General features: G+C 37.5%; 1 protein-coding gene across 1 annotated transcript in view; it reads right to left on the bottom strand.

Annotated features, from left to right (window-relative positions):
• Positions 1–17206, bottom strand: part of LOC122787190 (mast cell protease 1A-like) — a gene marked incomplete in the record, with an annotated part of 834391 nt that overhangs the window by 49099 nt on the left and 768086 nt on the right. The window contains 1 exon segment of the mRNA XM_044053777.1: positions 7077–7218. Within this exon segment, the coding sequence (XP_043909712.1) occupies positions 7077–7218 (142 nt within the window).

The raw sequence follows: 17206 nt of genomic DNA, 5'->3' as shown, positions 1-17206 counted from the left end.
CCACCATTATGGTGTGGGAATTCAAACTTCTAGCAAGAACTTTGCAACATATAACATTTAATAATTTTAAGTAATATTCCTCATCCTTATGAAAAAAAGTAAAACTGTAACTACATTTCTGTGACAAATACAGCTGATGTATTTTCATGTCACATTTTTATAATATTAAAAAACAACACTATGGCATCTGCTCAGTCTTCTGTGCTCTCAATATCTATGTGTGCTACTGCTAATGGCACACACTGAAATTCCATATATTTACATGGGTCTACTGCTTTTAATCGAATCCCACTCATTCGAAAAAGAGCAGTAGACCTTTAAGCTACGCGAAAGAAACTTGTTTCAACCAACCAGTAAAAACATTAAAAAAAAAAAAAAAAACAGAAAACACTTTATAACATTACATTGAATGGGAGCTTCGCCCCCCCCCCCAATGTGGGGGACTGTGCTCCCCACCCCCCCGCTTAAATTTACCTACTCCGAGATTGCACTACAGTGGGGAACAGGTAAATTCCCTATTCCCTACTGTAGTGTGCCTTGGTGCTTCAGTTTCCCTGAACGGTTTGTTGAACCGTGCTTCGTGGAAGTGCACTTTCACGTAACAGAGGGTCTGCTGTTCGTTTTCAAACAAGTGGATTTTCGGTCTTATACAGTAGACCCATTTGCACAGTTATTCTCCAAACTCTGCTGGATAAAATGAATCACGGTACCTATATAACTTAAACTTACACAATTGTAATACTACGCTATGAAGATACAAAAACTACTCCTTACTATCTATGTGGCAGTATTAATTGTCCTCTCAAAGCAAAATGTGACCCTCTCTGCTCAATTCCTTTTGTTAGCTCTACTGATATCAGCTTGTGATGTGGTGCATAATGCTTGTTTAATAGACATTATTTCTGTAACCAATAACATCTTCACATCTGTATATCATTACTCAGTCCTGCAGATATGATACATATTGCCACTGGTATGTCCACTGATGGATTTTAATATTATTCTATTCACTGTGAAGACAGAGACACATTGATCATCTACCATTATGAAGAATAGCTCACACAGCTGCAATTTTCCTTGTATACCTTGAATGTTCTTACTGAGAGAAGAAAGAAGCACAGTATACTCTTCCCTTTTGACAAAATACCCTGCTACTTTCTGAATACTTCAAGACGGAATTTATTAACATTTTATTCTCAGAGAACACCCCTTCTCAGTTCTACATGGTCATTCTTCTCACATCAGGTCAACTTCTTTCTCAGATCCTTGTTTTTTAAAATCTATAATCAGGTAGGAGAGCTGATCTATTGTCCCTTTCAGCCACCACCCAATCAATAAGTAGAAAGCTTGTTAACATCATACTGTTTAACATAAATCAAAACAGACTAATTGGTAATATTTAATATGTGGTGACAATATTCAGTATTTGTTTGTTTGTGTCTTTCGGCTTTTCCGGGTTAGGAGTCGCCACAGCGGAACTCCGGTCCGCTAATGATTGGTAGTGGATTTTTACGTACTGGGTTACCAGCCCTAACGCACAACCTTCAATGAAGGCACGTCCCATTCACGTATGCCTCCACACAGAAGACGCTCTAGCTGAGAATCAAATGGGACAACGTCTTGCTATGAGGCGACAACGCTACCGCAGCACCACTACATTCAGTATAGACAGATTAATATCTAGCAAGAAGAATCATAATATCCCTAACCATCATCATAGTAGCAGTTGCTATTAGATTCTGCATACAGGTGTATGTGTGCGTCTTTAAAGTTTTTAATGGTTGCTTAAATTTTTATGTCAGTAAGCAAGTGATTCCAGGTAGCAGGTTCCATTCTAATGCAGGTTTTTTTTCACCTACAACAGTTTTGAATGAAGGACATATGAGAAAAAAAGTTGCCTTGGGCTTCTGAGCTCATAGGAGGCGTTGCCTTGAAAAGGTACTTTCCCTCTCAGAAAAGGGCAGTAACTGTGTTAAATCTCAAAGTTGTTTGAGTCATCATACTGTTTTCCAGTAGTCATTTTGGACCTCCATTTATGGCTTGTCTGACAATGTTTTCTTATTACCTACAGACAGACCCTTGCCTGTTAGGCACATAAGGACATTGTTATATCCCTTTGCAGCAATACACTTCTCCAGGTTTTGTCTGACAATATAGACCTTTCTTACTGTTCCTTCCTTTAACTAAACTACAAAAAAATGTTTTTGCAGCAGATTCTACATTTTTTTGTATTTAGCCAGAGCATTTGATATGGGGAACCATGTGTTGCCTCCTCACATTCATGGAACAGATTTTACTGCTGGGCCACCACTGGTAACGTGGATCTCTCAGCACCATAATGACAAAACTTTGTCAAGAGACTGAAATCAATGTTTTGACACTGCTGTTAGATGGATACAGGTGCATTTCAAGCACAGCCTCTTACAGTTATAATACATCTGAAATTGTCCATACATTCTGTTCCATGGTTTTTACACCATTAGTTAAAGAACATGTCTGTCATGTAAACTCAATAATTAGTAAGTAAATTCTGTTCCATGGGAAGCACTCTAGAATGTTACATTGTGAAGCATATTCTGCAAAAGGCAAGTAAGCCCTTATGGCATACAGTAAGACTGTGGTTTAGCAGCGACATATCTGCTTCCTCCAAAAATCTGCTGCACATCCATAGACCATGTAACATGATCTGACGGCTTCTGCTGCTTTAATCTAGGAAGCCGCACTGTGGCAGTGCCTTGCAAAGCAGTCAGTGACTGCCTAATATTCTCAGGGCAGGGTAATTTCCAGACACCCAAATCTTCAGGGTAAGATATCTTGAACAGTGCCTACCTCTGACTGACAGACTTAGGCCAAGAATCAATCCTTACTGCTGGAGATCTAATGCTAATTGCATAATAACTCTAGATTAACAAGCAAGTGTCCAAGTATTCTTAGCTACTATCACTGTAATTTAGGGCAGTTTGCTAATTATTTAGTCAAGAGAAGTCTTTGGTCTACAAAAGTCCGACAATTAAAAACTAAAGTTATTTGCTGTTGCTAGAGTCACACTTCTATTTTCTAAATTTTTACTTTAACATCTCCTAAATTACCAAAATGTTTGCTTCTTTTATAATCACCTTTAAAAATATTCAAAGCACTCAAAGAATAATATATATATATATATATATATATATATATATATATATACACACACACACACACACACACACACACACATATATATATATATATATATATATCTATATATGTATATATACACATATATATATATATATATATATATATATATATATATATATATATATATATATATATATATATATATATATATATATATATATATATATATATATACATATATATATATATATATATATATATATATATCCGTATCAGTTGATTGAGTTTCCAGAAACTCCAAATTCATACGGTCAAGACCATATGATCTAGTTTTTGAAAGCTCAAACAGTGAGGATCGGGAATGTACCCTTTTCTTCACTGTAGTGCAATCTTGGAGTTGGTATAAAACATTTGCAGGGGGTGTGGGGGGGTGAAGGGGTGGCTTTCCCCCCTGCATAAGCATAAAAAAGTAGTTTTTTTGTGTTTTTTTTTTGGATGTTTGAATTTTTGGAAACTTGATAATATGGTCTTATATATATATATATATACTACACACACACACACACATATATATATATATATATATATATACATGTAAGATTATATTTCAATATTTCATTTAATTGCAAGTTCATTTAATTGACAAAAAGACTGTATTACAATTTGTTGAAAACTCATGTCATCAAATCCACATGTTGTCAATTCACATTTCATTGAACATTTCATATATACTAAATATACTTCCAAATAATTTTTTTGCAGGGGGCAAGTATCCCCCCCAACTCCTCCATGTGGGAGGCTTCATTCTCCCACACCCCTAACATAAACATACTAACTCCACATCCACACAGCCATGGAGAAAACAGAATGCTTTTCACAAGCTGAATCACTGTTGGCGTGCATTTATAAACGTCTAGAGATGATGGCACAACAACAAAAGGCATTATCAAGTACAAATGCTGATCAACACTAGTTTGCACTGCAATTCTTATGTTCCAAAAACATACCAGCAGTCATTTTCTATAGCATTAAACAATTTTCAGTGAACTGTTTTTCGGTGAAATGTGTTTTAGACAAAACTTACTACAGTTTTTTTTTCCTGGTCAATGAAATGAGACTGCAATGAAATAATTCAAAACCATGTGTGTGTGTGTGTGTGTGTGTGTGTGTGTGTGTGTGTGTGTGTGTGTGTGTGTGTGTGTGTGTGTGTGACGCGTGTGTGTGTGTGTGTGTGTGTGTGTGTGTGTGTGTGTGTGTGTGTGTGTGTGTGTGTGTGTGTGCACATGTGCGCACGTACATGTGTGTGTGTGTGTGTGTGTAGAAAGACTGTCCAGTTTATTCACCAAAATGATTATTGTCTTTCTTTCACTCTACAATTTTCACTTACCAGGGAAAGAATGAAAGGAGAAAATGCACATTCATGATTATAATTCATTTTTTTGTTACTTTTGCTTTATTATTCAACATGGTTTTATACATACCTTCACTCTTTGCAAATTTCACTGTGGGTTTTTACTCACTGCACACTTATGTCTATTATCTTTATAGTTATATCACTGCTTTAATTTATCCTTTATGTTTATCAATGTATGTGGCCAATGTTCTATTCTTACTTTTTATTATATGCTGAATTTTACTTATGTTTAACTCATATATATGTCAACCTTTTTATATGTACAATACACTTGAACAATGTTTTGTTGCCTTTGGGTTGGGCAGTACCTGAAATGACTCTATTTTATATCAGTCCACTACTTCAGTTATCAAAAATTAATTAAATATCTCTACAAAGGTATTTGTGCCTTTGACATCCTCATCTTTTAACTCTTAACTTCTGGTCACGTGAAAAAATATGACTTTTTCTGTAGTTCATGTATTACCACTGAGAAATATATACCCATGTCTTAAAATGAAAATATAAACCTGTAGCTAAAATTAAAAGAAACTAACAATACCTCTGTTTCTATATCATGTATGAGGTAGTAACTAGCATTAAGGAAAAACAAAGTTATTGTTGCTGTAGATCCTGGTAATACCACTATAACACTGGCAATAAAAAGTGTGACTTCCTTACAGAAACACTATAGTACTCTATCATACTACACTACTGGGACCGCTCTTGTTTGGCACCTACTTCTCTGAAGTACAGACCAACACTAAGGGACTCTGGCTAACAAAGTTCGTAGATGACTGCAAACTGGGAGCCATTATTGAATCCTTAAATGATGTGGATACTCTACAAAAGGGCCTTACAGAAACAGATGCTTGGTGCCAGAGCCATGGGCTCAAGCTCAATGCCATGAAATGTATAGTTATCCCCTTTAAGAAAAAACATGTATCTGTGAATTACCATATAGGTGGCAGTACACTAAACACCGAAAGTGTGATAAGAGACTTAGGGACACAGGTGGACAGTGGTCTCACCTTCAATAACCACATCGCCACAACAGTCAGGAAATCCTTCTATGTGGCACACTTCATCACTAAGGGCTTTTCATCCAGAAAAAAGGAGGTCATTGTCCCACTGTACTCATCCCTCATTAGACCCATTATAGAATACAATGCCCCGTTTGGTATGTACCTCTCAAGACATCTGCAACAACTGGAAAGGCCACATAAATACCTCACTAAAAGAATCACAGGCCTAAAGCAGATGCCTTACGCTGACCGCCTTAAAAAACTCCAGCTATGCTCTGTCGCATATTGTCTACTCAGAGGTGATCTCTGCTTAACATAAAAGGCCATGTCAAACCCAGAGTTGTTGGACATGCTACACTTAAAGAAATCCCAATCCCTCAGAACCACACGCTCTAGGGATCTAAACCTTGTCATCACAATAAACAAAACATGCTGGAGGGATAGGTTCCTGACCCAGAGACTCCCCAGACTCTGGAATAGATTGACCATACACAGAGTGCCTCTTTGGCCCTCTTCAAAAGGAACCTTGACGATCGGATGGGAGAAAGGAAATTCACCCCGGGGATCACGTCAGTCGCCCTGCTAGACAGGGGTCCAGGGAAGTAAATAGTGTGGGAAGAAATAGCCAGGGAATTGTTATGGCTAGGCTTGTATAGGCCCTAGGGCTGATAGCCTAGTACCAACCTATGAACCTATGAACACTATATGCAGTATATGTCGGGCCATTATATTTGCTGCTCATGTACTGTTTTTATATATACACACACACAGAGTGTGTATGCAGCAGAGTTATTACTGCACTGTATTTTATTATGTCAATGCATCCTGCTTTGCTTAATTAAAATGCATGTTTAATATTGCTACCAGTTCAGTGCAGTAAATATTTTGTACCGATTGCACTTTTCTTTACTGTAACTGGGTTATGGCTGACAAAGGGCCCCTGTGATCCAGTCCGCCCTTCTGTTTAAAATAAATAAAAATAAATAAAATGCACTGATCCTAGCATTTGGTCAGCAATGGAAGTCTGCTACATTGCTAGACTGCATCTTATTTCAGAGAGTATTTAAGCATAATGTGGTGTCATACTTCTCAACTTCTTAGCCTAAGATATCTGGACAAAGCCTGACATAATGGTGGGACAAAGGCTCAAAAATAGGGACAGATTTTAAATACTGCTCTTATAAACTTAGAAAGTAGCTGGAATAACATGGTTTGTGTTAAAATGCATTTTCTAAAGGATGTGAAGTCTGAAACTCAAATGTATGTCATTATTTAGTGATTTAATTCCTCAGATAATCCCAGTGATTTGCCAGAAAACCACAATTTTAAGAAACAGACCAACATTTTGAGGCAAAAATCTGGACATTCTGTGAAAATCTGAACAGTTTTGAGGGATGCGTGGTATAGACACATCTTTTCATCCTTGCCTTATAGCCAGAACAGCTGCATATTAATGTTTTATTTTAAAGATAAAATTATGACTCAGAAGCACTTAAAACAGAATGCTTAGAAATGGATTCGCTATAAAATACTTTTACCTTCAGGAGCATGATGTCGTTATAAGCGGCATTGTCTGTATGTTTATACGATGGGTGTATATGCATTCGTTGTACAAAGAAGAGTTGTTGAGATGCCTCAATTTTTTCCGTATTATGAACACCCAGCAGAACAATTATGGTGCTGGAATAAAAAAAAAATACATGCTAATAGTTTAGTATAATGAGTATTGAACTTAATTTCAGATCTACTAACAATACAAATTTTCCTACAACCTGCAATAACCTTTCACTTGCATATTGTGCAGAATTTAGTTTGGTGCCATACTGTTCATGTGTAACTAACTTCCACTTCTGACTAAGTCAGTGGCCTATAATGATAAAGCCTGCTGCTGTTGTATTTAAAATTGTGCTTGTCTAAGATTCCAAATGGACCTGCAAACTCCTTAGATTTGCACTTGGGGTAAGAACAAACTGTAGATATCTCATAGTTTCCCATCCTATTGGTTGTATTAAGCTTTCTTGTGAAAACATTGTAGATCAGATTGTGTGTTGTGTCTTTAAGAAGCATTTCAAACTGAGAGCACGTGCATATAAATAGAGAGCACGTGCAGGGAGTAGTGCCATTTTGAGTAAACAACCAGAGTGTTAACATGTATGAGTGCAGTAGTCAATCTGTTTATAAGTTTAAGTTACTAAGCCTCAATTCTGATGTGTTTGCATGTAATAAAGCTGCTTGAACTGAACCCACAGATGTTTGTCTACTTTATCCTGACTAGAAAAGTGACACAGTGTTAGAAGCGGCATGTCTGAGCGACATGGCACCAAAGTGGGATCCAGAAGTTGAGCCATGAGGTGCACAGCTAGAAGTAGAGGAATGGATTGTCCCAGCCTGCTTAAATGATTGATACAAAGCCAGAAATTAATTTCAGGTACTAAAACTCGCATAAATTATTTATTTCACAAAGAACATGATGCAAAGCATTTGCCAAGTACAAAACACATTATTGATTAAACAAAATGTTAGAAGCTATGATATTTGATAGTTATTGGAAGTATAACTTATGAAAATGTTCAGAATTACTTCTGATTTGCATAACAAGCATAATAAATGTAAACAAGCACAAGAAAAGTATAAAAACAGCAAAACAATTGCATTTTTTAGCAAACAGACACATTTTTCAATATAAGCTACTATTTTGCATTAATTAAAGCTATTTGAAGTATAGCTAGAGTTTTTCAAAGTATCTCAGAGTGTGCAAAGTGTTGCAGTGTGTGCTTTATTACAGTATAATTATTTTGAAGCGTTTACAAAATACAGTTATTCCACAATGTTCATAGGTTCATAGGTAAGTACTAGGCTATCTGCCCAAGGGCATTTATAAGCCTAGCCAGAATGTGTTGGCTTTCACCACCCCCTTAGATTAGTTCCCTCTGCCCCTGTCCAGCAGAGCCATTAGTTCCCTGCGCCACTGTCCAGCAGAGCCACTGCAGTGATCCCCGGGGTAAATTTTCTGTTTCCCATCCACCCGTCAAGGTTTCTCTTGAAGAGTGTTAGTGAGGGGCTCTGCCTTAATTATATTGGAATCCTGTTCCAAAGCATGAAGAGTCTCTGGGACAGGAATCTATCCCTTCAGCATGTCCTATTTATCGTTGTGGTGAGGTTTATATCTCTAGAGCGTGTGGCTCTCTGGGATTTGATTTTTTTTTAGGTGGAGCATGTCCATCAATTCTGGGTTGGACATGGCTTTGTATGTCAGGCAGAGATCAACTCTGAGTAAGCGGTATGCAACCGAGTACAGCTGGAGTTTCTTGAGTTGGGCTGCATAGGGCATCTGTTTGAGGCCAGTAATCCTCATGGTGAGGTACTTTTGTGGTCTTTCCAGCTGTTGCAGGTGTCTTGTAAGGTACATCCCAAATTGGGCACTGTATTCTATGATGGGTCTAATGAGTGATGAGTAGAGAGGCACAATAACCTCTTTTGTTTTAGATGCGAACCCTTTTGTGATTAGGTGGGCCACACTAGATGCGAACCCTTTTATGATTAGGTGGGCCACATAGAAAGATTTTCTAAACACCTTGGCAATATGGTTATCAAAGGAGAGATTGCTGTCTACTTGGGTCCCCAGATCCCTTATTACATTTTCTGTATTTAGGTGTGGTAGTTCGTGGGTACTTTGTTTTTTCCATAGGGGATGACTATGCACTTTTTGGCATTTAGTTTGAGGCCATGATTTTGACACCAGGTATCCATCTCAGTGAGACCCTTATGGAGGTTGTCTGTATCAGCTGGGGAATCAATTATGGCCCCTAGTTTGCAGTCGTCTGTGAACTTGGTCAGCCATAGTCCTCCTATGCTTGCCTGTACCTCTGAGAAGTATTTACTGAACAAGAGCGATCCTAGGACTGAGCCCTGGGGGACTCCACTTGTAACCGGTTTAGAGTCGGACATAGAGCCTGCAACTCTCACCATGTAGGTTTCTATCCATGAGCCAGTTGGCAACCTATCTCGTGATGTAGGGGTTTATGTTCAAGCTGGTGAGCTTGTCTATAATACCAGAATGGGTAATGGTGTTGAAAGCCTTTGCGAGGTCTAGGTAGGCTGTGGGGACCTCCTTTCCCTCGTCTAATGCCTTGGTAACTGTCTCAAAGAAGTCCACCAGGTTTAGGAGGCATAATCTGCCCTTAACAAAGCCAAACTGGGTAGGGTCCAATGTCTGGAGGTTCCTAATGTCTCTGTTAATGAGTTCCATGATTAATGTGCAGTCAAAATCAAAATACAGTAATTTCAAAAGGTTTCTTGAGCTACAGAGAGCTGTTTTACAGAGCACAGCCATTTAGAGAAGTTTCTTGTGCTGAGGACATTTGATTCATAAGGTTCAGTCAAAATTAGGTCATTTTGAAGTGTTTCTTATACTGTACAGAGTTGTTTAGCAAAGAATCGTTATTTCAGAGTGTCTCTTGTGCCACAGAGACTTATTTCACAAAGTGCATTTATTTTAAAGAGTCTGCTGTGCTGTTGAGCATAATTAGAAATTTCTAGCAGAAATTTCTGGCATGCCAAATACATTAGCTTATAGAAAGACACACCAGTATGCTTGCAAGTGATAAGAGCATGGTTTCAGTAGCCTCTAGAACAAATGTAGACAGTATGCAGCACATGGTTAATCGAAACAGACCAAAGCATAGGGCAGCTGCTACAGCCACTGCAGGGTTTCCAAAGAAGACCTGTACCTTTTCAGCAAGTTCTACGGTTAGCTTAGTAAAATGTACATGCTCAGTGCAACACAGGGGTGAGTCACCAAAACCCAAGCCAAGTCTTATAGTTAACTTTTACAAATGTGGTGGCAGTCATGAGTCTAAAAGAGAAAAGTGCTTACCATTTGGTCAACAGTCCCACAAGTGAAAAAAATGGGACCACTTTGAAAAGCTTTGTAAATCAAGCAAGCCTCATTCATTTAATAAGAAAGACTACTCAAAAAAGCAAATTGATCACACAGAAAGCTGCAACTCCACTTTTTATGTAGATGGTGTATCGGTGGTTAGGGAAAGGGTTTAGATTTGTTGGCAAAAAACGTGTTTTGTACTGTCCTGATTAATGGTAAACCCACAGAGCTGAAAGTGGACACTGGTTCAAAGTGCAATATTATGTTAGCAGAAACATTTGCTAGAGTATGACCTGGGGAATGACTTAATCTGGCCAACTGTGCAAAGTTTGTTGCTTATGGAGGTGAAGAAATTCAAATTGAAGGCTCAGTACTGCTTTCATGTTACTCGGCTGGGGACAATTACAACTTGCAGTTTTATGTAGTCAAAAGACCAGTACAGTCATTATTCGGTCTCAGAGATAGTTTAAATTGCAACTGCTTTCCTTTACCAAAGAAGTCCATCATGTAAGCACATGTCCCTGTTCCAGTTTCACCAATGCTATTTTCTCAGAGTATGCTGATATTTTTGAAGACAAGCTAGGCAAACTTCCAGTTGTTTACTCCATGAAGTTAGACCCAGAGGTCAGTCCAGTGGTCATATCAGCAAGAAGTGTTCCAATACCTATGCAGGACAGAGTCAAAGTCCAGTTAGATAAAATGGTGCAGTAAGGAGTGATTTTTACAGAACCATCTGAATGGGTGTCTTCCATGGTAGTTGCTCATAAGGAAAGGTTCAGATGAAATCAGAATATGTATTGACGGGTCTTCTTCATTTGACCTAACTCCCATTTGCCCGACACCTATTTGCCCGAGACCAAATGACTGAAATTTAATTTGCCTGACACTTCATTTGCCCAACAAGTATTATTAGCAAGAATATTAAATATGCCCCCTTCCCCACTGTAGTGCGACCCTGGAGTTAGAATATGTAGTTAGGGGGGTGTGGGGGGCAAAGCCCCCCACTTACTTTTCTTTTACTAAGCAATATTACATCAAAAGTTAACAATATCATATGAAATTAAGTGGGGGGCTTCACCCCCACACCCCCCAACTATATATTCTAACTCCAGGGTCACACTACAGTGGGGAAGGGGGCATATTCCATTTTCTTGCTAATAATACTTGTCGGTCAAATAAAGTGTCGGGCAAATGAAATTTCAGTCATATGGGGTCAGGAAAATGAGTGTCGGTCAAATGAAAATTTGGGCAAATGAAGTAGACCCATATTGACCCATGAGACTTGAACAAAGCATTAAAGTGACCCCACCATCCTATGTGTACAGTCAAGGAAGTTGCTGCCCTCATGCCAAATGCCATTGTTTTTTGTCTTAGATGCAAAGAGTTTGTTTTAGCAAGTAATGCTTGATCGCAAGTCTTCACTACTGACTACATTCAGTACCCCATTTGGTAGATACAGATTTCTCAGAATACCTTTTGGAATAAATTCTGCCAGCAAAGTCTTTCAGCGTGCAATGGAGCAGCATATTTTTTTCAGGCTATCACTGTGCTGTTATAATAGATGATTTACTAGTTGGAGGCAATGAGGAAAAAGAGCATGACAGAAACCTCAGGAAAGTTCTGGAATGAGCATGTGAAGTGAATCTTAAGCTCAATCCTCTTAAATGCAAATTCAGGTTGAATGAAGTTACTTATGCTAGTCATTTATTCACCAGTTCAGGCTTATGGCCAGATCCTCCCAAACAAACAGTCATGCTTGAGATGCCAGCTCCAGACAACGTCCAAGCCTTGCAACGTTTTCTTGGTATGGTCAACTATTTGGGAAAGTTTATACCAGACTTCAGTAAATTATCAGTACCCTTAAGAGAGCTGCCATGTAAAGATGTTACTTGGTCCTGGTTGGAACAACACCAAAGGACATTTGATGAAGTGAAACAGAAAATCGCCAGTCCATCTACGTTGAGATACTACGATGTTTACAAACCAGTGATTTTTTTCCTGTGATGCTTCAAAGTTTGGTGTTGGTGCAGTTATTCTTCAAGAGGGTAGACCAGTAGTCTATGCATCTAGAACTTTTACCCAAACTGAGATGCAGTATGCACAAATTGACAAGGAACTTTTGGCAATTGTGTTTGCATGTTTGAAGTTCCATGGTTATATTTATGACAGAGCTATTTTCAGATTGAGACTGATCATCAACCTTTAGTCACTATTCTAAAGAAGCCTATGCACACAGCTCCAACAAGACTACAAAGAATGATACTTAGATTATAAAAGTACAACTTCAAAATGCTCTATACAAAAGGCAAACTTCTTTATCTGACTGATACCTTATCCAGATCGCCCAGAAATACCACAGACAAGCTTGATACAGATAATTTTGACTTCGATGTTATGGAAGTGCATAATTTTTCTACCACAAGACTTGATGAGCTAAGAGATCACACAGAGACTGATCCAGTTTTGCAAAAGCTCAACCACTTCATCAGTACTGGATGGCCATCAAAGCAATCTTGTGTACTGCTAGAAGTGTAACCTTATTTTCCTTACAGAGATGAGATGTTTGATGGAAGATGGTATAATTTTCAAAGGTCCTAAAGTTGTCTTTCCTACTTCCTTATAACATGAGAATATCCAGATTTTGCATCGTGACCATCAAGGTTCCAAAGCTACCAAAAGAAGGGTGAGAAGACTAGTATTTTGACTTTCTGTGATATATTATAGATATTGACAGAGTACTTTCATCTTCTTCAGTATGCAATAGTACTAAACCATACTTCAGTGGTGGCTGGTGACTTCAAATTAAAGGGGGGCTGCAGGAGACAGCTGAATGGGTGGGACCAAAGGGATGGGGTAGAACTATGCTCAAAACCACAACAAATGGAACTTAAATTAAATACACTGCCCTGGGTGCTAAACTGTCATTACGAGAGTCCAATCAAGACAAAATGAAGTGTAGCAGAAAAAAATATTTCAATGCATTGGCTACATGACAGCTTATGTAATATCTATATGGAAACACAAAGGTTGTGAGGAATGAAAAAATAAATTACTTTTTAAATACATTACTGGAATGCCAGTCAAAAATCAAGCATAAAAAAAAACAAGCAGCACTCAACTCAAACCACTTCTCCTTGCACTGCAGTTCTAATTATAATTTATATTCAGCTTTATAAAATTACCAAGTAACATGCCAAAAGTAGCAATCTCTGTGATACCCCCTCTTGTAAAAATGTTTCTTATCCAAAAAAGACCTGCTGCCTGACAACAACTATCTACTTGTTTCATGAGGAAGACAGGATCAAAGTAAAAAATGAACAGCAAACAAGAAACAAGCTCAAGATAAATTGCTTAAAGGATTACTGCACAAGTTATGGACCACACATGATAGATTGGCATTCTGTTTAGTTTACGGGTAAAGCCTGCAAAGATGACTGCAAGTCTCCAACAAAGATAATGAACTTCTTAAAATACTGTAATCCTGTCCTTTAGTACAAATACTGTCATATGCATTTAAATACCTAAGGCTTATATGTTATCTAGTTATGTAAATATTCTCTGCATGGCAACAACAAAAAGGCTTTCAATGTTGGTAATTATTTAACAGTATGCTTATTAAAGCTTACTTGCATCTTACAATCTCCGACAAGCTTACCTGATGGTCATTAAAGCATTGCTACTTAAACACAGAACAACAGGGCACTGCGACAGCATGCATTTTCTGAATAATAAGAAGCATAAATCAACAGTATAAAAATATGACAGAATACCAAAACAACAAAAAAAGATAAATGAAATACCGATCCAACAAAGCTGATATCCAAAAACTTTAATGGATAAAAGTCCAAACACTTGGCTAAAAGGTAAGCGCTTTCGTAATGAACACACCCCTTCATCAGACAACCATAATTAAAGCACTCAACATTTAAATATAGAGGTCTAACCAATGAGGAAAGCACATAGTAATGATGTCACAAAATGTTATGAAATATATAAAAAATGTTAGTAATAACATTAATAAAACTAATTACAGAGTTAAAAAAGTGCACAAACTAACTCAAAAAGATAGCATCTCATAACTAAATAAAACTATTTATGCTTCAGATGACGTCCCTTTAAAATGGTTTTAATGAAGAAACTCCATTCAAACCAGGTGGTCTTTCTGCATTAAGTAATAACATCCATTTTTGCTCTGCAGTGTCAGTATGATTTTTAAATCCCCTCCTCTCAGAACTGTATCTAGAACTTGAAGGACAAAGAACCTAAAAAAGTGTGTGGAGTCATGGTTTGTAATATGTAAAGCTAGAGCATTGTTGTCTTTTTTATATTTTGTATCTCTCTGATGTTCAAGAACTCTGTCCTTAAATGGTCTATTCATCTTGCCAACGTAAAAAGCATGATATGACTGACAAAAACTAAAATATACAAGGTTGCAAGTTTTGCAATCTGCATAAAAATCAATGTTAATAGTGAAACCAGAACATTCTGCAAAATCAAGGGCAGATGAAAAACCACTGTCGTACTTGTGTCTACCTTGGATGGGGGAATACTCTGTACACTTACACTGCATAACTGCTCTTTGCCTTGCTTGGACACATCCAGAGTCACTATATGGGGGAGTGGGGTGCAACAAGTATGTCACAATTTGAAATGTCTCTGGCTGATGGGGATGGCTCTAACACTCATACCTCTCAACCTCGGAGCAAGAAATCTGGACAAAGCCATATATAAAAGTGGGACACAGGTCCAAAAATAAGGACAAATTTTAAATATTGCTCTTATAAACTTAGAAAGATAATGGAATAGTAGTAGGTCTTACATTGGTATGAATTTTCTGAAGGGTATGAAATCTGAAACTCAAATGTCTGTCATTATTTTCTGACTTAAATCTTTAATGATTTGCCACTAAGTTGCCAGAAAACCACAATTTTATGAAAAATGGACCAAAAATGTGATGTAAAAATATAAAATTGCCACACAATACAGCTGGGAACCTGTCAAGAAAGGGACACCTTTTTAATATTAGTACTGTTAACTTGAACAGCTGACAAAATAAGAGAATCTACATGCATTTCTGAAATAAAAGCAATCTATAACTCTGATCATTACAGTTATTTATAATTGTAAACCCTACATGTTTTCTTCCAAAATTGCCATTTTGCGGAGGGATTATTAGGGGGAGAGCAACATTTTGAGCCAAAATCAGAGACAGTTGAGAGGTTTGGATATTCCTAATTCTTTAAAGCAATTTATTTGCACGTACCTCTCAACCTCTTAATGCAGGGAATCAGGACAAGGCCAAATATATTGGGGGAACATACAAACAGTACTAAAAATTGCTCTTGTATGAACTTAAGACAGTTGATAGAATAACAGGTCTTGCTTTAGCATGCATTTTTCTGAAGGTTATGACATCTCAAACTCAATGTCTGTCATTATTTAGTGACTTCATTCCTAAATTATTTGCCAGAAAACCACAAATTTTATGAGGAACAAACCAAAAATAAGAAGCAAAAATCTATTAAGTCTGCAAAAATCTGGACAACTGAGAGGTATAGTTCAGTCTTTGAGTTTGCTGTCCTTCCCCCCTCACAAAATCATGGTCGAATGGAGCTTCCCCCTGCAGCCATTCCAATGTCCCATTCCTTGGTTATTTTGCCCCATTTACCATAAACACTGTAATGTGCATACTGCTTTACCTCTGCGATGATTTGGATTTCATTTGAAAGTTTTATTTTGCATTTTACAGCACAAACACTAATGGATATCTGCTAAACAAAGCAATGCAGTCTCACAATGAAAATAGACTTAGCATTAAAACTTCTCTGCCCTTGAAACTCACATTCAATGAAACAGCAGTGAAACCCACATTCAAATAAAATACATTTTGCCAGTAGCAGATAAAGATTAACTTTCAGCTGTTTTCAAATCATAGGTCCCTTGCACATGAAACATACACATGCTCTTTGATACACGTTCCTGATTGTATTAAATTATATTCCTTGTACAATATAGTACAGTTGTTAGAGGGCATTTTAAATTTATTGTTTTGAACATTTTTCCAGTAAACAATGAAACAAAATGCATGCACCAATAATGACAAAACTGCCCAATTCAGAAAATTTCCATCATAAATTTCTACTCAAACTTCAACAGTCCATCAGTATCAGTAAATATGCACACTCTCTGAATTAGTAAAAGTCATCTAAATAATTCCACATTAAAGAGACCTGTAACTGATGAAGAGGTTACTGCTAGCAAACAACTTTATATTTCATTGTTTCATCTACAAAAAAGTGCCTTTGCCCTTGAGGAATAAATTGCTAGTAATATTACAATAGGGAATGGATGGCAACCTGATAACAGGTTCATAGATGCTAGGTATCTTCGACAAAAAAGGACTGCAGCATCCACCCCCTTTACAACACATTACAGTACAGTATCAGCAATGCATCTACCTACTGTGGGAGTAGAACCCACAGCCTTCTGCATCAAAAGCAAGTACAGTACTTGTTGTGCTATTAACAGTGAAAGCAGACTCAGCATAAGCAGCACTAAACTTTTGTTCCCATGCAGCCCTCAGCGCCTTCTAAAATCTACTCGATACTCAGCTATATCTCTGAATTTGGCAGCACAAGAAATCTGGAAAAAGCTAAAATTTATTGTGGGGGGACAAAAGACCCAAAACCAGGGACACATTTTAAACATTGCTTGTATAATGTTGGAAAGTTGCTAGAATAAAATGCTGTGTCACCACCATACATTTCACTGCCAAGTCTTGAACCC

The sequence above is a fragment of the Protopterus annectens genome, chromosome 13.part0 (assembly GCF_019279795.1).
Source record: "Protopterus annectens isolate FY-2018-M chromosome 13.part0, PAN1.0, whole genome shotgun sequence".
NCBI classification, from domain to species: domain Eukaryota; kingdom Metazoa; phylum Chordata; order Ceratodontiformes; family Protopteridae; genus Protopterus; species Protopterus annectens.
The sequence above is the reverse complement of the archived record's forward strand: the minus strand, read 5'-3'. Positions and strand labels throughout refer to the sequence as shown.